We start from the raw sequence: 22,241 nt of genomic DNA, 5'->3' as shown, positions 1-22,241 counted from the left end.
AATAGTTAATGTTGAATATATCTAATAAAACATAATATTTGGATACTATAGCAATGAATTTAATATCATCAGAAAGGTAAAAACAACTTTAAGAAACATTAAATGAAAGAATTATGATTAATTTATTAGGAGCTTATCACATAACAACAATTAATCAACATGTATGACATGAAAAATGCATAAATTTATAACATAATATATATTATATCCATTAGAAGACATGAGACCATAATAGTATAAAAAGTTTATTTCACATTATAAAAAAATTATATGGATATTTGACTAGATTAATCCTCCTCTGCTTCTAAATTTATACGGGTACCAAATTTTGCATATAGTTGTGTTTTTAACTCAGTTATAATATTCTTCAAATCGACACATTTGCTTTCCAAATTAAAGATTTCCTTTTTCTTCTTTTCTTTAATCTCATCTAAGTAATTCTAAAATCATGAACAACAGGAAGAATATTAAATATTTTATCATTTTGTATGAAAATAATAGCAATACTTGTCTCCAAGAACACTAAGTGTGCTATTGAGAATTATGTACCTGTGTCTTTTCTAAGTCTTCGTAAATAAAAACTTCACCAATGTAATATGGAATTTTTGCATCTTCATCCAAAAGAACTATTTCATCACAAGCATCTTCTAAGTTCTTTAATTCATTCTACAAAAGACAGTATAGTATATATAAAATTATACATGTCCAAATAAGGTTATAAGAGGTATGAGGTAAGGACTAGCGCTAAATTAGTTAATACCTGTTTAATTTTTAATTCTTCCTTTAAGTCATCCATTTTAGCATTCTGCCTTGCAAATTTATTAATTTTTTGTTGATCTTCGTACGTAATATAAACATCAGAGTCCTATAACGCAAAATAGGTTAGATTTATGTTTAAAATAATATGTAGGTGATTCTTACGTACTGGTTGGAATCCAGCTTGAACATTTTTTCGTGCTGACATATTTGTTACTTGTATGCTATAACTGTTTAATTCGCCGTCTAATGGCAACCTAAATAACAATTTTGAAACAATAATGTCTAGTAGTCACGACTCACAACATTATTTTATGAAGCTAATATCTTTAAAAGCGACTAATGGTTGTTGGAAATGCATCAATAAGTGTATTCTTTCTAAAGGCGCTTGTGCAATTTATCTAGCTAAGTAACATAGATACATACATCTTTTAACAAATTAAACTATTTTTTCTTAACTGCATACAAGATTAACTATTAAGGTTACAAAAATCAATAATAATAAATATGACTAATTTAATTATATGGATTATTTTGTTAATAAATTTTCAAATGTTCTTTTGCATTAAATCTAATTTGCCATTTTTATATTTTCTGTTATTAATTTTAAGTAACATACAATTTATTAATGAATGGAAAAGGTAAGTAGAATGATTATATTATTATATAATGTATATGAATATGTAAATATACATACATGACAAAAAAAAATACGAAGGTCCCACCGAGATTTGAACTCGGATCGCTGGATTCAGAGTCCAGAGTGCTAACCATTACACCATGGGACCTTGTAAATTTTCTTTTGTTATAAACTATTCATGTATTTATTTAGAATAATTTTTAACTTAAATTAAAAACGTTTTTTTTCTTTGTGATAATTTTCGCTGTGTATATTTGCATATGTACATGTACATTTAATCATGAAAAATGGTAATTTATAATTCAATGCATTTATTTATATCGATATTACATATTACATATATATATTTATAAATATATATTATGTATTTTTTGATTTATATAATACATAAACTTATAACTTTTACAAAAAATTACTTACATTTTACAAACAATATAAAATATCACTAATAAATACAATGTAGCACTTCCTTTTTATTAGTAGATATAAGATAATAATAGATTTATGAAGTAGTATTAACATTATTTACGTATTTAATTTTTTGATTCTTCGTTGTCATGAATTATTTCTGTCATTAAATGTTTGTCTTCTGTTATATTTGTTTTATCAGGGTTTGTCACTTTCTTTTCCTCGATGGAGGCATTTTCTTCCTTTTGTTTTATGGTATTTGTGGGTTCTTTGATGTTACATATTTCTAGTAAATTATATTTTTTAAATTTATAGTAATTTGGAGCAATAGACATAAGACAGAAACCACGTATCATTTCAACAATTACAGCAAGTTCCGGATTTTTCAAATCTGCTTTATTTCCAGGATTCTTTTTGTTTATTATTTCTGCTAAGTCTTTAATTACTTCATCTCTGTGTATATTATTGTTACTATGGCGACTATAATAAAATTAGATTGATATTTATATTAAAAGTTCAATAAAATTATAAACAATTTGTAGATTAAAAGACCTACTTGAATACAATACTAAATGTTTTTGGTTCCTGTGCAAAATATTTTTCAAACATTACATCTGCTTTAGATTTAATGTCATTCATATTGGCTTTACAGATAACTTCAATTGGAAGTAATCTTAATAAAAATCTTGTGCGTTGCTGTTTTGTGTTATCCAATTCACTAATAATTTTAGTAACTAATCCTAATGGATTTGTCAAAGTACTTTTTATAAAAATTACATTCTTCACACCAGTATCAACTACCTAATAAAAAAATTATAAATATCTAGTCTTTTGAAGACAAATATATCTGATAAATTCACCTGGAATCTTCTGGCATTTATTGTCTTTGAATATTCTGCTTTTAATTCATTAATTTGTTTGTTTAATGCAACTGAAATATCATCTTCGTTATCAATGTTCTTTGTCTCATTCACAGAATCATCTTTCTCAGATTTTTCTTTGGAATTATCATTATCGAAGTCCTTGAAGTTAAAAAAATTTGACAATCTTACATTACTACGTGTGTTTATATTATTGCTGAATTTCACTGTACCTTTGTGGTAACTGGTCCATAAATTTCATCAGCAAATTCATTAAGTAATTTATACGCATCGCGTATACATTCTTTTTCAGAAAAATTGCATGTGCATAAGAAACCTTTTATACCTGGTTCCAAATTGAATTGTTTACGTCTTTTTTGGTTATAATTATGATTATGAAAGTAACTCTCTTTCTTTCGCTTTTGGACGTACATTGTTATTAGAAACTCCTGTATTACGGATTTTACTTTATTTATTTAGAAAATGAAAAGATTTCCTGAAAAATATATTTTTATTTTGTATAATAGATAATAAAAACAAGCATGTGGTACTATTTACTAATATTTACTGTGGAGAGCTGTGCAAATCTAATAAATTAAATGTAAAATTTTTAGTATTAGATTCTATGTATATTATTAGGTCATCCCATAAGTTCGTGCCGACTTTTGTATATACATTTCATGTGTCGATTTATAAACATACGACGATAAGGGACCGATGCACTTGAAAAATGGGAAGAAGTTGTACAACGAGAGAGGGATTACATTTTTTTATGAAACTGAAAGGTATGTAAACAATCTTAACATACATAACCGCTCGAAAAACGGAACGAACTTATGGGATGACCTAATAAATACTTACGCTTTTATATAATAAAATATTTTCACATTAATTAATCAAAATATGAAACTAATTATACTTTTTAAATGATTTAGTTTATTGGTATGTTTGTAATTACATATAGATATACCCAACTTATTCGTATATCATTCGATCTAAGAGCCCTCTTACTGTACCTATATGTCATTTCCAATTATTTTCCAACACTAATTTCTATGTAATTTGTACATAGTATGTATAAATATAATCGTAAACTAAATTTACAATAGCATCAATTATATAATATAATTTTCTATTTTTCTATATAAGTATTAATAATATGTGCAATTGTAGAAATATGTAAAAATATATAAAAAGTATATAAAAAAAAAACAAAAATACGTATTATGCTAAAATGTGTAAAGTATATTACTATATAGTTAGCCAGTTCAGTTATAAATTTCGGCACCTTAATACCAGAATTATGTTAGGCGATACGCTTCATTGTAATGACATAACAATAATAATAGAATATATTACAATTTAAAGGTGTTTCATTTTAATATTTCGGCGGACTGTATTACAAAAATCTTTGTGTTTATATCATAAAATTTTTTTGTTAAAAAGTTAAAAAAAAGTGAATTGATCGATTCTTTATCTGATGTGAATTAAGTCTTTATGATCTTTTGTGTTTATGTTGATTGTAATAATTCTTTCAAAGAAATTCTTATATCTATATAATTTTCATTGTTTTTATAATATTTATATTAAAGAAGAATTAAATAATATAAAAGAAAGTTATTACCGTTTCTTTTATTTTCATTTGCAGATTTTTGGATTGTTCTGTAACATTAGCTTTGCTAACTGCATCATTGCATGTTTCGACAACAAGATTTGATGTTATTGAATTGGTTATAACATTATGATTTATAATATTTTTATTTTTATTTTGAATAGATCTTGTTGACATTTTATGGCATTTTATTAAGGTTTTATAAACTTTTACTATTTATTTCCTGAAAAGCTTTTTCTTCCATAAACTTTCTATTTCTGAATGTAAAATTTAATTTTTTTTGTTATTAACATAATTTCGATACTATTTTAATACTATTTTAATACTATTAAATACTATTTTATCTCAAAATTTTATTCTAATATAAGTGTCTGTTTAAACTTTCATCTGAAAGTAGCTCTATGTAAGATGTAGATCCATGTTTATCAACTTCTTTCATTATCTCTAGCAAATTTTGTAATAAAAAGGCAGGAAGTTTCACAATTGGCACAAATTTCATATTATCTAGGAAAAGATTTGAAAACCTTACATTACACATTACTTATACATTATTCATATCATTAAAGTTATTGTACTATATGTTGAAACAAGAGATAATATGTGTTTTTAAGTCACTTATAATTTTACCACTTTCAGTCTTAGTTTAAGTTGGCTATGTAGTATTGACAATAAACTGAATGTGTATTTGTTTTTATTTTATTCTGTTCATTATTTTTTACTTTCATATAAATACATTGCGCATCATGTGGTCTAATCAGAGCTATAAAATCCCAAGAGTAAACTCTCAATGATATTGAGTCTCTGCTATGCATAAAATTATGAAGCAAATAATATGAATCTTTTACTACCTTTAAGTATAAAATTTAACATATTTTCTTTTAACATCTACTATCATGACGATTTCTTCAGATTTATTTCATTGTGGTTTCTTATCTTTTGGTTCTTGAGTATCAGCTATAATTTAAATATAATAATTTATCATACATATGAATGTTTTAATTTACATGAAAATACATATTTAATTCAGTACAATTCCTTTTTTTTTTTGTGTAATATCTGTATCAAAATTGTCATTGCATTCAATACCTTTCCTAGTAGTGTTACTGGGAATATATAATTTATTGTACTTATAGGTATGGGAGTATTTAATTCTTTATATATATATATATATTAAATATGTGTGTATATATATATATATATATATAATGTCAAAGTATTTTATTTATTTTCTTTCTGTTTTTCTTGCAAATTCTCAGTTTATTGAGACCCTACTATTTTATTCTTTTCAAGTTCTAAAAGTAATCTAAACTCGTAATTACATTCACTTATTAATTTTATGATTTTAAATAACTTCTTCTGATTACATTAATAAACAAAAATATTACATAACAAAATTTCAACAAGTATTTCATTTATTAATGCATTCAACTACTAAACAAAATTTTTTATTTTTGGTAAATAAATTGTTGAATCATTTATATAAATATACGAGTTCATCGCAACGAGGTTATAATTCATATTGCCTCCAATTTCTTTTAAAACTTTTATATACTTGTTCGTGAACTAAATTAAATTCTTCATTAGGATCAGGAAATTCAGAATCTATAATTAGGAATATTTTATTTTGGAATATTTACAATTACAAATATATAATAATTAGCAATATTGTAATTATTATATATTGATAGTTTTAAATTTAATCTTTGCTATACATTCCTGTGGAATCTGTTATATTTTCCCGCGTATTTTTCGGCGGCAATTTTAAATCGTAACACATAAGCAAATAAAGAATTACGATTTCACAGTACATAAACATAAGTGATACCAATACATATTTAATCATATTATTATTTTTTTATCATTATATATTATTATCATTATTATTTTTTGACTCTATGGCTTTCCCATCATACTTTGCTGCTCTTCTTAATGCTTTTTCTTTGATTTCTGTTAGCTTGCATTTTTCTATCAATATATAATTCAGTGTTGTTATATCTAAACCTAAGATCCATTTCACATATCTTCTTTGTATTCTATGCAGCCTTTCTTCCATGTTCGAGCCCCATATCTCTGCTTCAAACAGCGCCACGCTCTCTACCAGTGCTCCAAACAGCGCCACGCTCTCTACCAGTGCTCTAAACATTTTCATTTTCCTCTTGTAGTCCTGTTTGAAAATTTTTTCTCCCACGCTCCATGTTTTCTTCATTGTTGTTGTTGCTCTCTTTTATCTGTCTTGTATGTGTTTCTCACCACTGCCGTTTTTCTGTACTATGTACCCTAGGTATCATATTTCGTCTACTTCCTCTAATTCTCTCTCTCCCCATTTCCATTTTTTTTGTCTCCTCTTGTTCTTTCTTTTTTCGGAAACTACTATCTTGGTCTTTTCCGTGCTCTGATCCAATTCGGTTTCTTTTAAAAATTTTTCGAATCTCCTTAGCATTTCCTTTAGCTCCTCCTCTCTATCCGCCTATAGCACAATATCGTCTGCATATGGCAATGACCATACCTTCCTTTCTCCTACCACTATACCCCTCTTTTTCATATAAAAACATATAGATTAATTTAAACACTATAATAAAAAACTATTTCAACTCAAATTTTACGTAACGCATTTCAAGAATTTGCCGAGTAATGTCGTCAAGTATATGTGTTCTGCATTCAGAATAACGAATTGTTTCAGAGACAGTGCTTTGAATAACAAAGACCATATCTGGTATGTAGAATGAATTTAGCTAGACATCAGAGTAACGTCGGTACCTTTTATAAATTATAATATACTTTAATTATATTGACATAAATTAGAAAAGTGCAGCATTTACATTTAAATATAAAAGTAATTTTATTTTAATATTAAATATTACTTTTCTCAAAAAAAAAAAATATATATATATATATATATAGGAAATATCTGATAAAAATTTTTGCGAGATTTGTGATTAGAAATAACATTATTACTATGTAATATCTTTAATACATTGTATGTATATTTTTACTTTTAGCAGATATATTTAACTTTGACAAGTGTATTTTCGGCATCAGGCAAATCACACGTCAGTCTGTGGCGTGGCGTCACGAGAATAGCATCGTGGGGTTAATTCTCGTCTCGTTCAGAAATAATATCTACCGACGTAGTACGTACTGTTAATGTTACGAATTTTTATATGACTACAAATATTTATTTGTAAATATTTTGAGTGTTCCAACATTCAGACTCCAATGAACTTAGGTAATGTAGTTTTGTTAATAACATTGTGTTAACTTACCTTTAAGGGAGAAGTATTAATATTGTTATAAGTTTTGGAGCAAACTTGTGTAAACAAATAAGTGAACGAATAAGTGTCACGACAAAGAATTGAGCAATTTGGTTATGAAAGGTTATGAACATCAACTGAAACGTCGTTTCATTCCCTGGAAGCAACCCTTGCAATTAAGACAATCAGCCACTGTGAATCCGGTTTCTTTAAAATTGCGATCAATACTGTTCTGTTTGAGTTCTCCTAAGTGGAGCAAGAGAGCGATACCGCTCATCGATTATGTTTGTGTATATGTATGTATAACTGAAATGTCATGTGCTTCTTTGTAAAGCGAGAATTGAACTGATAATAGTAATACAGACGACAAATATTGATAGTAAATTGAGAAATGTTCAAAAATTTGTAGTTTAATGATGAATTAATAGCGTAGAAATTTTTGAAGCAACTTTATTTATGAATCACAAAATGACATGCTCAAATTTGACGATTAAATATTTACCAATTATTTTGCTACATTAGCCGATTATTTTTAAAGATATTAATTCAACTATTGTACTTCGTCATAGTTAGCGTATTATCTGCTTTCATAAGTTCAGTTTTATAAAATACTAAGTTATAGGTATAGTCTATTGTTTATCGTTTTTCTTCCCATCACTGGGAACTTTTTATTAATCTGCGGTAGTTTTGTGTGACGTCGGTTTGTCGGTTTAGATAACAACACGTATACTCACGTTTATACTGTAATAATGTCCTCGGTGATTTTGTAATTTCTTATTTCTGTTTTATTGTGAAGACGTTTACTCGACACATTCATTAAGAAAAATCTTTTCTTTTGTTACATTTCGTTAAGTCTTATATCTCTCTTTGTTAATTTAGTCTTTTCAGATAATATCCTTCGTAATAAATTTCTGTCTTTTGAATGTTAAGATTATACTCTGAATTTAATTATCTATAAGATTTATAACATAGATTTTTTTCTATACCATTAGGTACGTGACTACACGACCTATCGCATATGAGTTAGATAACATGAGTTTGAATTACGTAGAATCACATATAGATCAGTTATATCGAGTTTAGTTACTTGTAACGAAAAGCAAGTGAACGTACACCGGAGGAATGAAGTATGCAGACCTCTTTACCAAAGCAAACCATCGGCTGCATCGGAAAATGTACTTCTGGACTAAGTATCAATGAATTAGATCAGATTACAGATAATATACATAAAACTCTGACTCATCCACGTGGAAGGGAGATTTTTAAAAAATTTTTGGAACAACGTGGTCTCAAGGACAACCTCGAGTGTTTGGCATTGTACGAAACATGTATGCAGATTATCACAGAAGAGACAAACTCTTCGTAAGTAATCATTTTCTTGCCAAAAATAATAATAATTGAGTTTTAAGAAATACATATTACTTTTGAAGACTCTCCTTTAAATCATTTTCTTGAGAAAATTATCTTTTAAGTGGTAGCCATTTTTGAAATGTTAGCTTTGGAAGAGAAACTCTTTTACCAGTCGATAAAACAGTTAACTGACAAGTACATAATGAATTTCCAGGTACTCGAAAAAGGAAACAACATTGGAGTCGTTAATCAATAGGGTTATGCAAGTGAAAGAAATGGCTGAAGATTTGGACGGTGTACCGCAAATAGACATGGCACTTCTAGAACGTTTCAATGAAACGTTAAATAGCGATTCGAGGACTTCTTTACTCAGCATATTAACAGATACCAGAGATCGGTGTCGCGATCATTTGAGGCACGTTCATGCAAGTTTCAAACAATATGCGTCGGAACCGTGTCCTATAATTAAATAATTAATGAACATATCTTTTTCTTTGTATCTTCGTGCCTTTAAAATTTCATTCGTTCAGATGCAGAAAGTTATTCTCCATTTTCTTTAAATGTGTAAAAATTAGCACGTGAAACATGTTTCACGCAACAATCTATATATGTGATGACGAATGTCGTATATTTTCTGTATACTTTTACTCATTGAAGTTGCGATATCGTTATACTGTAATTATTTAAATTATGTAATTTAATAAAAAAAAGAAGCAAAAATTAAAACTCGATGATTTATATTTTTGATAATTTAAATGTTATCCCAAATATAACAACAAGTGTAGCAACATTCAAATGCTTCTTCATTCATGCCGGTATTCAATTAATTGATATTTGTTAGATATGTTAATTATGAAATGTATCAAGAGCATAAGGAAGATTCTCGTGTGCAGACAACGATTGTAAAAATAAATAATATACGCAATACCATAAAATCTTTGGAGGAAAGTCTCATGATTACCCGGAGCTTAGAAGCGGAGCGATGGCTACGATACTCAAATTTAAAAGCAGAAAACAAAATAATGATGGACGATCTCAGAAAAGCAAATAAACGCAATAAAAATATGCTCAGTACGTGGGAATGTTTAAACCGCGAAGAACAATAACGTTATTGACATTATGTTTGTAGATTTATTTCGACAGAGTGTTACTGACATTCGTCTTGGAAGCGATATTACGTTGCCAGATTCTTTGAAAAAGGAAGTACAAAGATCTTGGCATCAAAAGTAGCATTATTTATTATTTACATTATAACACACATTAACAAACGTTTAAAAAAATTGACGTTAAAATATTTACTAGGTACGATGCTTTATTAACGCGCAACGAGCAATTAAAACGAGAACTTAATTCCCGAAATTTGCTTCTTAAAGAAAAAACGCAGGAGGTACATAGTTTTGTATGTTTTAACATATTTATGTTAATTTTATCGTTAAAATTGATCGATTCTAGATCAGTAGTCTTCAACAGAAATTATTAACACTTGGCGATAGACTCGTTGAACGGAACGAATCCGTGGAAAGTATTTGTAAAAAATACTTGACTTTAAAAAGACGAAAAGATGAACAAGAAATTTTGTTACGTGGTTCTATCGAAACGTTACAGGTAGAAATATTTGAAGAAGCAAACATTACATAGAAAATATTCAATAAACAGTTTGAAAACTGAAAATAATTATGTATTAGGATACATTGAGGAAATCGAACGACGGGGCTTTCAAAAATGATTCTGAAATATCCTCGATACTCGGTAAAGATGCGTTATCAGCTCGAGAAATTCGACGTAGTGATGGGCTAGCTTACGAAAATTCTTTTTTAAGAGTTCTTCTGCAGAAAGCGAAACGCAGTTACAAAACTAGCGGAAATAGCAGCGCTATTTCTTTTGATTAAACCGTTTAGTCGATTTTCCCGAAACTGTAAGCTCTGTTAATTTTTGTCACGAGATATTTTACGTGCAAACTTTTCGAAGATAAGATCCGTAAAACCATACAGTTGCAGAGTTCGAGCGGGTTAAGAAGAAGATCGTAGGTGGAAACACGAGGGTCACTGTTTAAGAACATCGGAATTATGCAACTCTAAAGGTAATAACCGGATGAAAGAGACACATTAAATTAAGTTAGCGGCGATCGATGACAAGTGCTTCACTATAAAAGCAACAACTTTGTTCAGACTAGTCTTACTTGGTGCTGATCAGCACTGAGAGAACTCAGGGTTATCTGATTGTTATTAGTCTTCGTGTAAGTTGATCCTTTTTAAGCGATTAATAAATCTTCGATACTTTAATTTGTTGACCTCTAAATCGTTTTTATAGGTGTAACGAATCAATGCGATAAAAAATATAACGACAAAACATAGAATCTGAACAAGATTTCGCATTTTCGAAGCAGAAGGATTCAACAAGAGTAAAATTGATAAAACATCATGACGAAAATATACGAAGCATTCTTCATGCTCTACACCTTTCTTTTCTCTCCGCTAATTATTTTACTATTAATATGCTCGTACTTTTATCGTCGAATCGTAGAGATCGTTCTAAGGATACAATTGAAGGATAACTTCGCTGGTCTTCTTGATGGGACGGATTGCGTTTGGGCTATAGAACAATCATCGGCACTTTCTGTGAACAACATCCTTATGATCTTAGAAAAAGATGCTCGACATTCGAACGCCAACTTTTTGGAGAGTTTTCGAGATTTGGCAAAAAATCGTATAGTGTGCTCGTCTTTCGAGAAGTTGCTGTACAAGAGAAAGAGAAAATTCGGCTACTATTTCTGGGAGAGGAGCGAAGAGATCGATCTGAAAGGACGAATCAGATGGTTGGAATATGAGCGTGGGAACTGCGACGGATCCTGTGACAATATTTATAACGGTCACTTGAAAAGGGTTTTGTCGAACGTTTGCAATCAGCCTCTACCGGAGAATCATACAGCATCCTGGGAGATTTTAATTGGAAAATGTTGTCCCAGATCGAGTCATCATTATCTTCGACGAACGGAGGAACGTTTGACGAGCAAAATCAAGGTTCCTATTTTGTTTCGTGTCCATCATTCCTTAGGCGATGGTATGGCTCTCCTCAAATTCTTTAGGGACATTATTATCGACAAAGAACCGGTCCCAGAAACGTTCTTGCAGTTGGAGCATATGAGTTTTAGAATGAAGAGCGAGAAAACGAAGAAGTCAAATGCGACAGTACCTGTGACGAATCCTGTGAATCCTTGCTTGAACATCGACAACAGCTTAAACAGCACTACATTTCAAAAGGATGTTATGTCGGCTACCATGCCGTTCATCTATTTGGTGGTGTTTCAACATGTTGTTAAATTATTAAAGAAAAGGTTCAACGAGGGACTAGAATACCTGCGAAATGTTACTTTGGAAGAATTGAGACAGGAAACCAGACTATTTCTAATGGGAGAACGAGATAAATTAAATACTTTTTTCTCGGAAATTGTTTGGAAAAAGGTACAGAATTATTTAAAAATGACGAAGATTATCATAGATGCTCCTGGTTGCTTGATTCAACAAGCTTTTCGTAGCATGGACAAAAGGTTTGTTTATCCGTTCATTAACTTTTCTTTCCAAGCACGTTAAAAATATTATATAATGTTTTATCGTAGCGCACTCCATGGAGCAGAATTATCAGGTGAAAAATTGATCTCTTATTGGCTCGAGGATGATTTCAAGAATGCCTGCAATCAGAGGCTCTTTACAAAGATTCAGAACATAAGAAGCATTACAGGCGCAAGATTTGGAGACGTACTATTAGCTGCTCTATCCGTTAGTTTACACAAGTACTTTCTTCGGGTAAGTGGATACGTATTCTGTACCTGTATTTGAATTTTCTTCGCGAATAGTTGTTTCCACGTTAATTTAAATTTTACAGATGAACGAACCGGTTCCAACGAAATTAAGCGTTGTCCTACCGATGAAAATCGAGGAATGGAGCGAGAACCTTCCGTTGCAAAATAATTTCTCAGTTGGCATATTGCCGCTTTGTATTTCGCAGATAAACGGCAAACAGCTTGCGGATCCACGTGAAAATTCTCAACTTTTAGAGCGTCTTGATGCCATTAAGAGAGCAAATGATACGCTCAGAAAGAGTCCTGATTACAAAGTGAATTTTTTGGTGATGAAGTATCTCACAGCTGTGTTGCCTGATAAATTTTTACGACCGATTTTTAGGAGTTACAGCACGATGGTGTTTAGCAATTTAGTTGGTCCTCAGGAAGTAAAATTAATGGGCTATCCTTTGAAAAATATCGTTTTTTGGATACCAAACAGGTTACAAGTTGTTTTAGTAAAAAAACCATATCTCAAAGATTGGAAGTACCACAGTTTTCAGAGTTATTGCTTTCAGGAGTTACACGGGGATTGGATGTTCGTTGTTAACTTATCGGGGTTATTTGCACTTATCCTTGATCGCTGATAAAGCTTTGGTGCAAAATGAAAAGGCTCTTACAAGAATCTTGGAGAACACTGTAAATGAAATTGATAATCTTTACGACAGGCTAACATTATCATTTTTTTCGAAAAAACTTCATAGGAGTATATCAACACCCACAAAGAAAGGTAGGTCGATCGAGAAGTACTTAATAAGAAAGTATTGACATCATTTTTTATACTTTCAGCAATCGGTGTGTTGTAAAATCGTGGAAGACATTTGTATCTCTTATTTTTTTGTATTCATTATTCACATTTTTTCATAAAATTTTATTTTATAATACACCGGAAATGTTTTACCATTGTATTTTATCATACAAAATCGTTGTAAATAATTGACTTTTATGCTGATTGCGAGACTCGATGAATTGCGTATTCTGATTTGTATTTTTATTATATATAATAAAAAATATATTTTCTTAAACATATACGTAAGTGCTCTATTTTAAATGCTTTCTGAAATATTTTGTAAACATTATATGTAGAATGAAATATATTATTAATTAATAAGATCATACAATTTTTTAGGTCGTAAAAAATAATGCGTATACAATACATAAAATAAATGGTAAATTCGAAGTTTCATATCTATATCTCTACAAAGATATTTAAAGAAATCATGAAACTTTTCAATTATCGATCTATTGTTCATACCATTTCTTCTTAAATATTATCTTTCCAAAAACGAAGAAGAAAGTCAGCTCTCATCGATTCGTTTTCAAAAATAAATAAGGCCAGAAAACAATGTCAAAAAGGGTATTAAAAAAGGAGAAACTAGTTCGTCGACGATTCGTAATTTTTGGTGGTGCGTGTACTATCGAGCTTGTTTTGATACGATGAGTCAAAATATACTTCGCTTTGTGTTGACCTCTCTTTTCTTTTTTACTGTATTCGCTATTGCAATCAGACGAAATATCCACATCGTCTGAAGTCGTCTCGATGTATTTTCGATATTTTAATGACCTGTTGATAATCATATGTAATTATCGTGACAGCCATTATACTCTGAGTTTCAAGTAGATAATTTTAAATATATCATTTTAACCATTTCTTTTTTCTGATTTCTTCTGGGGACGAACTCTTTAAATCGCTGTTATCTTCCTGTTGATTTGTGGAAACTGGATTGTGTTCGCTGCACGATTTGCAAGGGCAGTTCAGTTTCAAACTTCGTAGAATTGTTAAAACGCGAGGGTCGTCGATGCTACTAATAATAGCCGGGGATTCGTCGGCCGATGTTAATCCACGATCCTCCGCTTCTTCATCTGCCTCTAACGTCGAAGTTTCTTCTTTGTTCCAATCTGCTCTAGATAAAATGAATGTTTTTGAGTCAATTAATATTTCCCCTTTGATATAGACTTTAAAAATTATCGCGTGTACTTGTATCCTTTTGTAATTCGTTGAAACGAACCACATCTTGTTTATGAGTACTTTGTTCTTCTTTACTGGATGATCTTTTTTTCATACTTTTTTCCGAGATATTGATGCTTTAAATTTATGTTTAATTATTATAATGAATGTTCATTGATAACAGAATGTAATTATCTTTTATCTTATTTTTTAACTAACTTGTCAGTAGGAGAGTTTGTCGTGGAATATTTCAAGTGAGGAGATTCTTTTGTTTTTAATTTTTTCGTCTATCGTACAAGTATTTATTACTGTTTAATCTCTAGCCTAATTTGATTTTTACCTAATTTGATTTTTTAACGTATATTATATTACCGAATGTAGTTCATAAAACGTATGAACTGGAAAAACAGCTATCTTCGCACGAGGAATTTTACTGCCCTTGACCTGAACTGGTGATTTCTTTTTAGCAATTTCATAATTTTCTGATGTCTCGTTTTTTATCTGTTGTGTCATTTGATTATCGTTATCATTCTCAATCGCCTCTTTCGTATCCTTATATGAAATGTTTTTAGCGTCCACTACTAAATTTCTCTAAATATAACGAATTTACATGTCACCATAATGAAGTAAAATGATTTTTTTAATTAAAATAAGTTTTAAAATTAAGTTCAAGAACAAAATTCTGAACGAGCGAGGGAGGAAAAAGATGTACAAACCCTCAACGAGTTTGACAAATGTTCAACGTTATTAGTATCATTGTAGGTAATATTCTCTTTTTCGCCGATATAATTTTCTTTCTCAAAGATACTGGAAGAGGCCATCGTCTTTTGATTAATCCTACTGGGTGATCGTGTATGTGTTTTGATGGGTGAGGCATTCTTTTGGATCAGCGACTTCGTCTTGTATTCCTGAGATCTTTTCTGAAAATTCTTTCTTGATATAATTCGTCCTTTTAAGCGAGTCTTTAGAGCTTTCTTTCTAAGTGGAACTCCACTAACCATCACACCACGACCGATATTCTTATAATCTAGTAAATTCGGTACATCCGGTTGACTGATAGCAGCATCGTAATCGTATGTTATATGTGGTTTTGCTGTTCGGTTTCTCACGGTGATGCGCGGGCTACGAAATCGTTTGGTCGTTGGCGTGTCGTGGGTCCCACGTTGCGATCTAGCGCTCATTGTTTCTTCAACATGACTATAATTCCGTCTGAAGTAAATTAACATTTCTTATTATTTATATCATATTATAGGTTGCTAAAAATGCGGAGGTCAAATTTGCATTTATAAATTATTCAAAAAGAGAATTTTATTTGATATTTTAACATAGAAACTTACACGGAAGGTAATGATTCATTTGTAATAGGTTCTACTTTCTTTCTCGCGTTTTTGCGATGCTTGAGTTTATTCCAGAATCTTAGAATGGCCTTTGTGGATTTGCGCTCGACTTTCTTCAACGACAAACTCTTCTGATCAACAAGATTTACACATTTAGCCTGTTTATCGCTCCATTTCGACTCTATTTCTCGCGTCTGCGATACAAGCGAGGTGGAGTGATTAGATCGACGACGAAAATGCGACTGAAACCGGAAATGTGTTTTCTTGAGATTCGCCAGTATTCTCGATGGTTGAGTTCACATTTTCCGGATATACGTAGAAGTGTGATGGATATTTTTCTGTTATGTGGTTTGGCGTTTGTGGTTAAACAAAAGAGTTTTGCATAACATTTCAATGCTAACTCGTTGATCGCTAAGGTATATGATAAAATTTCGCAATAAAGTAAATTTAACCTTAAATACTTCCTTCTCTTTTATTTCTAATTGCTATGAAAATTATATTAAATAAGAAAGCATTCTCAATATTTTTTTACAATATAAGTTACATATATGTATTTTATACTATTATTCTATTACAATACAAGAGGACTTTACACGGAGAACAATATTAACGTTGCTGACTAATATTGCTTCAAATTTGTTATCTTAACGTCGGTCTATGCAAAAGAATGCGAAAAACGAGTCTTGAAATCTTTTCGTAAGTTAAAAACATTAATGCCGCTGTGAGAATGGTTTGCAATAATTTCGCTTCCATTCCTTTGTATAGTCCTCCTATTCCTTGTTTCCTGAAAATAAGAATTCGCATTGAATACAATTATACTTATGTCATCTTATAAAAATATTACTTACTTTAATATGTAAAATAGAATTTCTAAGCTCCCAGCGTTTGGTGGCAGGTTTGGATACTTATGACCATGCTAAAAGTTAAAATCATGCTGTATGTACAGTCTTTATGAAAACTTAGAAAATAATTAAAATAATGTAAATACGTACTCTCAGTTTCGTTTGAACTAATTGCAATGGATAAGTTAGTATGGTTGCAACCGCTTTGGCTATAGCACCGATAATAAAGAATGTCCATGCAGATGGTTGTATACCATGTAGAGATGCGAGAACTTTTCTTTTAACAGTTTCGTAGGTCATAAACTGAATGGCTGGATTCATAACTAGCATCAAGCTCGGCAAAGTCCCAGCCCAAAGCTTTTTTAAACCTTCGTATTTCCATATATGTATAAGACCACCTAAACAGGTAATGTGCCATAAAAATGTATTAATTTAACAACAATTCATTTCTAGTATTTGCAGTTATTTTCTAGATGCAGCATTAAACGTAACATTTACATAGATATAGATTATATCTTTATAAAAATTAAACAGTATTTATTGTACACGTGTCAGAAGTTGAACTTCATTCAAAATTTCTTGATACCAATTTATTAATTCTGGTGTCGCAAAAACTTACCGTATAAGGTATTGTAAAGGTTTCTTTCCTGAGTATTGTTGATGCCTCTCATTTTCAGTCTAGTATTTACTACCCACAGTGGTGTCGTTGTTAAAACATTAATTACACCTAGAACAATGATTTTTAAGCAAAAACTTTTCAAGTGACTTTGTTAAATACCATACCTGCAATTGATGCAACCAGTAGATCATTTCCAGCTGATTGATTCTTGCTTGTTCTGAGCATTTTCAAGCCATGGAATGTGTAGAAATAAACAAAGTTGCTAACACATAGACTTTGAAGAACTGGTACCATTCCCCTGTACAAGGTGGCTCTAGGATGTTACCATAAATGAGACGAAACTTTTATTTCAATAATTATGATTCATTAAACGTATTACAAAACAAAAAAAAACTTACAGTCCTTCCTTTGCGGCAAGATCACGGATTGTAGCAAGTGTATTTTTCGATTCTCGATCTTCTTCCACTGCAAGAAAAAATAAACTTTGATAATAATCTGTAAATATGTAAATATATGTACGTAAATATCTATTTTATTTTTAGGATTTTATATTGTTTATGTTCGGCCTGATCGACGTATCATGTCTCTCACATGCTACTGTAGGTTAGAAGATTAACTACAAGGTTATTCGTGACAGTTTGAGATTAATTGTGTAAGTGTTATATTAATCTATCAATTAATTTGGATCTATTAATTAATGCATTAATTTATGTTACTTCATTTTACTCGATGCATTTTTTGTGCAATATATTCAGTCAGTGGTGCGAAAATTAATCTAATTTTTTATGTTATAAACACTTGTATCTATTCTAAATCTGTCGTTTCCAAATTTATCGATTCTTTGAAATACATTTAGCCAATGTACACAAACGTATTACTATAACCTTTACGAAGTATGTAATTCTTATTTAACGAATACTATAAGAAGGTGAAATAAATAATTTTTTAATATACCCACATTGTAATCTGCTTCGTACTGTATCTAAAGGAAAGAATATTGTCATCGCAACAACGCCGCCCTGTAAAGTACCATAGCCAAAAATTAATTTAAATACCACTAAAGATTTAATAACTTTTCAAAATTCTTTAATGTATACTTACAGCAGCGCCGGATATCGCGTGAACTAGCGTTTTATAACTGAAAATACTTCTGTTGCGTTCTCCGCCACCCATCTTTATAAATCATTCGTTTTCGTAAATTTATTTATTAGAATGAAATTCATTCGAGTTACATTAAGTATTCCTTACTGAATCGATATAACATCAATGATTACTCTGTAAACATATACATATTTGTAAGTTTCAATTTCAAAATCAACTAAAATAAAAATATAATTATCGTTTTTATACGAAAGACATTGCGACAAGTAGCTCGATTTTAGATTTGAATTATTCACGATACTTATAAATCGAATGATCAATCGAGTAAATCGAACCAATCGATTAAATGATATAATCGATTAATCTACGTATTTCTACGTATCGATATAAGTTACGAATTTGCTTCATAATTCTAACTCGGTTTGAAATAATGTTGTAATGTTTGTAATATGTATAATAATCTGTTGAAACTTCGTACAGCACAATTATCACGATCGCGTCGGTAAGTAGAATTTAAATCGTGAATTAATCACAAATTCAATTACTACAAAAACAGTAATCGAGGAATATTTAAATAATACAATAATTTCATATAATTTCGTATAATCAACATCTTTTTACGTTCATAGAGTTGAATAATTTTCACGAGTGATGGATTGTCGAGAAATTACGTCTTTATTCTCCGAGCGACATATTGGCACTGGCGAGAAAACGAATGGGGATAAGTGATCATCACTATAAGTAACTATGTAAATGAGATGCACGTGCCGATTCTGTAAAATCGCTACTCTGAAATGATCACTGTGTTCTATACATGTATGTATAGATATGTCAGTAAATAAATACGTGTGCTTGCCTTTCTATACGTGTTCCCTTTACCATGCACGATTCAACATCCCAATCATGAACACGACGAACGTCGCGACACGATCCGATCTGCGGCTTAAAGGTTAAGTTCGATGTAAGATCTCTAGTCGTTTCATCGTCAACTAGATGTTCCCGATAAAATTACTTTGGCCATGATGGACTGTTCCCCTGTGGATAATACGCTTGCGCTTTTGGTTACATCGATGGTTCGAGAGGTCGATTATGTATCGTACGTTGTAAGCATGCGCGGTTATGAATTTCATATCTGAATATTTTCTGGTTCAAATTTACGGTTATTAACCTCATTAAGATTTTACAGGTTATGTACAGGTACATTTCGATTACAATGTATAATATATTTTTTTTAACTTTAATTCGAATATTGAAAACGTAAATGTAAATTATGCATTTTAGGATAAATATTTTTGTCTTCAATTAATAGACATTGTTTATACAAAATAATCTAATCTTATTAACCTATATATGTAATTGGTACGAAAAAATGAAAGATAAATGACATTGTAAATATCTCGAATTTTTTATTGACATTGCAAGGCACTTAGTAGCCGCAATAAGTTTTAATTATGATGCTTTGCTATCTAACATAATTATTTTAATATGCATCGCAATGAGATATTAAAACGCGTTTTTAAAAATACATACCGAGAAGTAGTGAAATGCATGTCATAAGATCTTATGAATATGTTATGAATAAACAAAAGCTGAATTTATGACCAAAAAAAAAAATTTATGACTCAAAAAAAGTACACGTTTGCAAGAAAAATGAAAAATAGGGGTACAAAAAGGAGACAATTGACGATTATAAATAACCAACAAGAATTTTTCGTCTTCTTTAACTAATGTAACAAGAGAAAGATAATTCATTCGAGCCCTTGACGCATTATTGTTGCGGAGGAACAGGGAATTTCAGATGGCGGTCATTCGTCGTGCGAAATTTCGCAGCTTGCTCATGGTTATCGCTGGCGCATCTCAAGATATCTCCTATTTATTTCTCCACCGGGAGTTCCTATGCCGGCTGTTCGTTAGAGCCACCGACTGTTCTCGAATTTTCTTTCCTGTTAGAATGAAATCCTTCTTTTCTGTTTCACCACTGAACGCATTGCACAATTCCCATGAGCGTTCGCCCTGCGATCACATGAAAAGTGATTTCTATCTCGTTCCTTTCCGTTGCGTTTCTCCAGCGAATAGGAAATACTTCGCAGATTGCTTACACTCCACACAAACATCGCAAAAGACAACTTGAGATAGTCGTTGTTCACGTTCCTCCAAGGAGAAGAAATACACATGTAATATGTATAAAACGAAGAGACGTATGAATACATTGTCTTTGAGAGAAAAGGAATATTTTTCGCTTGGTCTTTATTTATTTAAAATCTTTCTATTTAGGGGCAATGCTTTGAAATTTGAAATTTAAAATTTGAATTTCTAAATCTGTGGGATTATTAGAAATAATTGGCTTATTTTTTAATATTAATATTAAGATAAGTTTAAATATCCTGCAACCTTTTTCTTTAACTCAGCTAAAGAATTAGATGAACTAGTTGTACGTCTAATGATATGAATCAATTGGAATTTTATAGTTGGTAATAATATTACTCTCCGCATACGACTCTTGGATAATACAGTTTCATTTGTCGATTCCGTTAATTTCTTAGCATTTTGTGGATGATAAATCGTCTGTGTTTAATGAAAAACGGCATCGACATCGAGTAACTGGACGCCACCAGTGTGTGGAGTTGAACGAGCATGCAGATACAACAGGTTATAAATATGAACACGCATCTTTTCACCGAAGTGGTAGATCTTTAATTAAAACTGCTGGAAAAGCTGTTGTATCTATAGTGGTACAGTCGATATTACTTTTCTGACGATAAAGGAGACACATCGCATGATGCACGAGCTTTGTGATGCCTCGTCCGAAATTCTCTGAGTTCTTGACAGAGTTTAATTAAACATTCCGCGCGTCTGGAATTTTGTGGTCACCACGTTCTCTCTGTAGTGAAACTCCTTTTAATGGGTTCTGCCGCTTGAATCTCGATACGTAAGCTGACCTCGTGTCGTGTCGACACGACTCTCCTTCGATTTCTTTATGCTTGACCATCCAATATCCAATTAAATTGTAGCGAAAAAAATTATTGGCTTTAGACAAGTAGTGATACTTAAAGATAAGACACCGCTTATTGAGAAGAAATTTGTTGCTTGAATTCTAGGAATGTAGTTTCGTAACAACACTTTTGTTAGGTTGTTTGTGTTCTCTAGGAACTTTCAAATCAGAACGATATTAACAAATGTAACTTCCTTCGTTGATAACTTTCGATAAACCTCTCGAAGAACGCATAGATATTACATGGATTCAATCAATCGGATTGCAACTTGGCTTCGCATATTTTTCTATACATGTTTGCATCGAATGCAGCGTTAAAATGGAATTACCAGAAAAAATTCATTTGATGTCATCAGGTGAGCTCTCATGAATCTGTAACGTAGGAAAGGTTAATTAGCAAGCAGTACTTTGAATGCATTAAGCCGGTAAGAGAAGAGATCTCCGTTTCGAACGAAGTGCAGCTTTCATTGCCGTAAGTCAGGCTCTAACACCGATTAAGTCGGTTAAATCAGGTCCGTTAAAGTGGATTAAAATGTTGTCCTTGGCGAGTGACGCTTATGAGTAATAATTCCTTTATTTGACTGTAATTGCGAACCAGAGATTTAGTTTATACTCGAAGGCTGCGTTATGCGTATTTTGAAATGGTCTGACTGTTCAACGATCATTAAAAATAATCTTTCATTGGTA

The 22,241-nt window shown here is 30.9% G+C and overlaps 8 protein-coding genes, 2 long non-coding RNA genes and 1 other non-coding gene across 20 annotated transcripts; 4 read left to right on the top strand and 7 right to left on the bottom strand.

Moving 5' to 3' along the window:
* Positions 1-103: 103 nt before the first annotated feature.
* On the bottom strand, positions 104-1,105 carry LOC126924747 (prefoldin subunit 4). Its single transcript, XM_050739596.1, has 4 exons — positions 926-1,105; positions 761-865; positions 550-666; positions 104-440 (listed from the first exon to the last, which is right to left on the bottom strand). Exons 1-4 carry the CDS (start codon positions 962-964, stop codon positions 288-290), a joined length of 414 nt encoding a protein of 137 aa, XP_050595553.1. The 5' UTR covers positions 965-1,105; the 3' UTR covers positions 104-287.
* A 367-nt stretch (positions 1,106-1,472) lies between these two features.
* On the bottom strand, positions 1,473-1,544 carry Trnaq-cug (transfer RNA glutamine (anticodon CUG)). Its single transcript has one exon. It is a non-coding gene; the product is annotated as a tRNA-Gln (tRNA).
* A 146-nt stretch (positions 1,545-1,690) lies between these two features.
* On the bottom strand, positions 1,691-3,798 carry LOC126923517 (THUMP domain-containing protein 1 homolog). 3 transcript variants are annotated; one of them, XM_050737165.1, is made up of 5 exons: positions 3,640-3,798; positions 2,898-3,160; positions 2,665-2,826; positions 2,361-2,605; positions 1,691-2,284 (listed from the first exon to the last, which is right to left on the bottom strand). In XM_050737165.1, the coding sequence occupies exons 2-5, from the start codon at positions 3,096-3,098 to the stop codon at positions 1,930-1,932; spliced, it is 963 nt and encodes a 320-aa protein (XP_050593122.1). In that variant the 5' UTR covers positions 3,099-3,160; positions 3,640-3,798; the 3' UTR covers positions 1,691-1,929. The 3 variants fall into 3 exon arrangements, with proteins under 3 accessions (XP_050593122.1, XP_050593036.1, XP_050593206.1); XM_050737079.1 differs by having other exon boundaries at positions 3,526-3,797; XM_050737249.1 differs by lacking the exon at positions 3,640-3,798 and adding an exon at positions 3,233-3,519.
* A 1,679-nt stretch (positions 3,799-5,477) lies between these two features.
* LOC126925402 (uncharacterized) lies at positions 5,478-7,687 on the bottom strand. Its single transcript, XR_007713929.1, has 2 exons — positions 7,540-7,687; positions 5,478-6,809 (listed from the first exon to the last, which is right to left on the bottom strand). It is a non-coding gene; the product is annotated as an uncharacterized LOC126925402 (long non-coding RNA).
* Positions 6,807-9,603, top strand: LOC126924557 (uncharacterized). Of its 4 annotated transcripts, none has more exons than XM_050739479.1 (4): positions 6,807-6,989; positions 7,276-7,407; positions 8,520-8,889; positions 9,092-9,603. In XM_050739479.1, exons 3-4 carry the CDS (start codon positions 8,657-8,659, stop codon positions 9,348-9,350), a joined length of 492 nt encoding a protein of 163 aa, XP_050595436.1. In that variant the 5' UTR covers positions 6,807-6,989; positions 7,276-7,407; positions 8,520-8,656; the 3' UTR covers positions 9,351-9,603. The 4 variants fall into 4 exon arrangements, with proteins under 4 accessions (XP_050595436.1, XP_050595194.1, XP_050595285.1 ...); XM_050739237.1 differs by having other exon boundaries at positions 7,276-7,502; XM_050739328.1 differs by lacking the exon at positions 6,807-6,989 and having other exon boundaries at positions 7,247-7,502.
* Positions 9,604-9,734: 131 nt separating this feature from the next.
* LOC126925306 (uncharacterized) lies at positions 9,735-10,842 on the top strand. The gene is made up of 5 exons (XM_050740743.1): positions 9,735-9,948; positions 10,007-10,103; positions 10,180-10,264; positions 10,330-10,482; positions 10,563-10,842. Exons 1-5 carry the CDS (start codon positions 9,735-9,737, stop codon positions 10,764-10,766), a joined length of 753 nt encoding a protein of 250 aa, XP_050596700.1. The 3' UTR covers positions 10,767-10,842.
* Positions 10,843-10,976: 134 nt separating this feature from the next.
* On the top strand, positions 10,977-13,873 carry LOC126917917 (uncharacterized). 2 transcript variants are annotated; one of them, XM_050725473.1, is made up of 6 exons: positions 10,977-11,113; positions 11,188-12,424; positions 12,494-12,680; positions 12,760-13,157; positions 13,234-13,445; positions 13,845-13,873. In XM_050725473.1, the coding sequence occupies exons 2-6, from the start codon at positions 11,298-11,300 to the stop codon at positions 13,856-13,858; spliced, it is 1,938 nt and encodes a 645-aa protein (XP_050581430.1). In that variant the 5' UTR covers positions 10,977-11,113; positions 11,188-11,297; the 3' UTR covers positions 13,859-13,873. The 2 variants fall into 2 exon arrangements, with proteins under 2 accessions (XP_050581430.1, XP_050581345.1); XM_050725388.1 differs by lacking the exon at positions 13,845-13,873 and adding an exon at positions 13,505-13,744 and having other exon boundaries at positions 10,978-11,113.
* On the bottom strand, positions 13,526-14,765 carry LOC126924165 (uncharacterized). The gene is made up of 2 exons (XM_050738406.1): positions 14,362-14,765; positions 13,526-14,279 (listed from the first exon to the last, which is right to left on the bottom strand). The coding sequence occupies exons 1-2, from the start codon at positions 14,727-14,729 to the stop codon at positions 14,021-14,023; spliced, it is 627 nt and encodes a 208-aa protein (XP_050594363.1). The 5' UTR covers positions 14,730-14,765; the 3' UTR covers positions 13,526-14,020.
* A 226-nt stretch (positions 14,766-14,991) lies between these two features.
* On the bottom strand, positions 14,992-16,295 carry LOC126925117 (uncharacterized). 2 transcript variants are annotated; one of them, XM_050740498.1, is made up of 2 exons: positions 15,380-16,295; positions 14,992-15,215 (listed from the first exon to the last, which is right to left on the bottom strand). In XM_050740498.1, exons 1-2 carry the CDS (start codon positions 15,887-15,889, stop codon positions 15,027-15,029), a joined length of 699 nt encoding a protein of 232 aa, XP_050596455.1. In that variant the 5' UTR covers positions 15,890-16,295; the 3' UTR covers positions 14,992-15,026. The 2 variants fall into 2 exon arrangements, with proteins under 2 accessions (XP_050596455.1, XP_050596382.1); XM_050740425.1 differs by having other exon boundaries at positions 15,176-15,872; positions 16,001-16,295.
* Positions 16,296-16,446: 151 nt separating this feature from the next.
* LOC126923649 (peroxisomal membrane protein PMP34) lies at positions 16,447-19,615 on the bottom strand. Of its 3 annotated transcripts, none has more exons than XM_050737437.1 (9): positions 19,419-19,615; positions 18,563-18,736; positions 18,420-18,480; positions 17,860-17,926; positions 17,626-17,774; positions 17,462-17,569; positions 16,993-17,240; positions 16,849-16,916; positions 16,447-16,784 (listed from the first exon to the last, which is right to left on the bottom strand). In XM_050737437.1, exons 2-9 carry the CDS (start codon positions 18,632-18,634, stop codon positions 16,640-16,642), a joined length of 918 nt encoding a protein of 305 aa, XP_050593394.1. In that variant the 5' UTR covers positions 18,635-18,736; positions 19,419-19,615; the 3' UTR covers positions 16,447-16,639. The 3 variants fall into 3 exon arrangements, with proteins under 3 accessions (XP_050593394.1, XP_050593325.1, XP_050593479.1); XM_050737368.1 differs by lacking the exon at positions 19,419-19,615 and adding an exon at positions 19,184-19,319; XM_050737522.1 differs by lacking the exon at positions 19,419-19,615 and adding an exon at positions 19,041-19,061.
* Positions 18,939-19,423, top strand: LOC126925555 (uncharacterized). Its single transcript, XR_007714004.1, has 2 exons — positions 18,939-19,064; positions 19,192-19,423. It is a non-coding gene; the product is annotated as an uncharacterized LOC126925555 (long non-coding RNA).
* Positions 19,616-22,241: the final 2,626 nt, after the last annotated feature.

This window comes from Bombus affinis, chromosome 1 (assembly GCF_024516045.1).
Source record: "Bombus affinis isolate iyBomAffi1 chromosome 1, iyBomAffi1.2, whole genome shotgun sequence".
In the NCBI taxonomy this organism is placed as follows: Eukaryota; Metazoa; Arthropoda; class Insecta; order Hymenoptera; family Apidae; genus Bombus; species Bombus affinis.
This window is presented reverse-complemented; position numbering and strand designations above follow the sequence as displayed.

Excerpts from the sequence above, each read along its gene's own strand:
- LOC126925306 (XM_050740743.1), top strand. The coding sequence starts at position 9,735 with ATGTATCAAGAGCATAAGGAAGATTCTCGTGTGCAGACAACGATTGTA. Across the intron at positions 9,949-10,006 it reads ACGCAATAAAAATATGCTCA|ATTTATTTCGACAGAGTGTT; the intron begins GTACGTGGGAAT and ends TTATGTTTGTAG. Across the intron at positions 10,104-10,179 it reads CAAAGATCTTGGCATCAAAA|GTACGATGCTTTATTAACGC; the intron begins GTAGCATTATTT and ends AATATTTACTAG.
- LOC126923649 (XM_050737437.1), bottom strand. The coding sequence starts at position 18,634 with ATGGGTGGCGGAGAACGCAACAGAAGTATTTTCAGTTATAAAACGCTA. Across the intron at positions 16,917-16,992 it reads TAGTTCAAACGAAACTGAGA|CATGGTCATAAGTATCCAAA; the intron begins GTACGTATTTAC and ends TTTAACTTTTAG. Across the intron at positions 16,785-16,848 it reads ATTCTATTTTACATATTAAA|GAAACAAGGAATAGGAGGAC; the intron begins GTAAGTAATATT and ends TCTTATTTTCAG.
- LOC126917917 (XM_050725388.1), top strand. The coding sequence starts at position 11,298 with ATGACGAAAATATACGAAGCATTCTTCATGCTCTACACCTTTCTTTTC. Across the intron at positions 12,681-12,759 it reads TACACAAGTACTTTCTTCGG|ATGAACGAACCGGTTCCAAC; the intron begins GTAAGTGGATAC and ends TAAATTTTACAG. Across the intron at positions 13,158-13,233 it reads GTTTTTTGGATACCAAACAG|GAGTTACACGGGGATTGGAT; the intron begins GTTACAAGTTGT and ends TATTGCTTTCAG.
- LOC126924557 (XM_050739479.1), top strand. The coding sequence starts at position 8,657 with ATGCAGACCTCTTTACCAAAGCAAACCATCGGCTGCATCGGAAAATGT. Across the intron at positions 8,890-9,091 it reads ACAGAAGAGACAAACTCTTC|GTACTCGAAAAAGGAAACAA; the intron begins GTAAGTAATCAT and ends ATGAATTTCCAG.
- LOC126924747 (XM_050739596.1), bottom strand. The coding sequence starts at position 964 with ATGTCAGCACGAAAAAATGTTCAAGCTGGATTCCAACCA. Across the intron at positions 866-925 it reads TTCAAGCTGGATTCCAACCA|GACTCTGATGTTTATATTAC; the intron begins GTACGTAAGAAT and ends TTTGCGTTATAG. Across the intron at positions 441-549 it reads AAGACTTAGAAAAGACACAG|AATTACTTAGATGAGATTAA; the intron begins GTACATAATTCT and ends TCATGATTTTAG.
- LOC126925117 (XM_050740498.1), bottom strand. The coding sequence starts at position 15,889 with ATGTTAATTTACTTCAGACGGAATTATAGTCATGTTGAAGAAACAATG. Across the intron at positions 15,216-15,379 it reads ATTTGTCAAACTCGTTGAGG|GATACGAAAGAGGCGATTGA; the intron begins GTTTGTACATCT and ends ATTTCATATAAG.
- LOC126924165 (XM_050738406.1), bottom strand. The coding sequence starts at position 14,729 with ATGTGGTTCGTTTCAACGAATTACAAAAGGATACAAGTACACGCGATA. Across the intron at positions 14,280-14,361 it reads GAAATCAGAAAAAAGAAATG|GTCATTAAAATATCGAAAAT; the intron begins GTTAAAATGATA and ends GATTATCAACAG.
- LOC126923517 (XM_050737165.1), bottom strand. The coding sequence starts at position 3,098 with ATGTACGTCCAAAAGCGAAAGAAAGAGAGTTACTTTCATAATCATAAT. Across the intron at positions 2,827-2,897 it reads ATGGACCAGTTACCACAAAG|GACTTCGATAATGATAATTC; the intron begins GTACAGTGAAAT and ends TTTAACTTCAAG. Across the intron at positions 2,606-2,664 it reads TAAATGCCAGAAGATTCCAG|GTAGTTGATACTGGTGTGAA; the intron begins GTGAATTTATCA and ends TTTTTTTATTAG.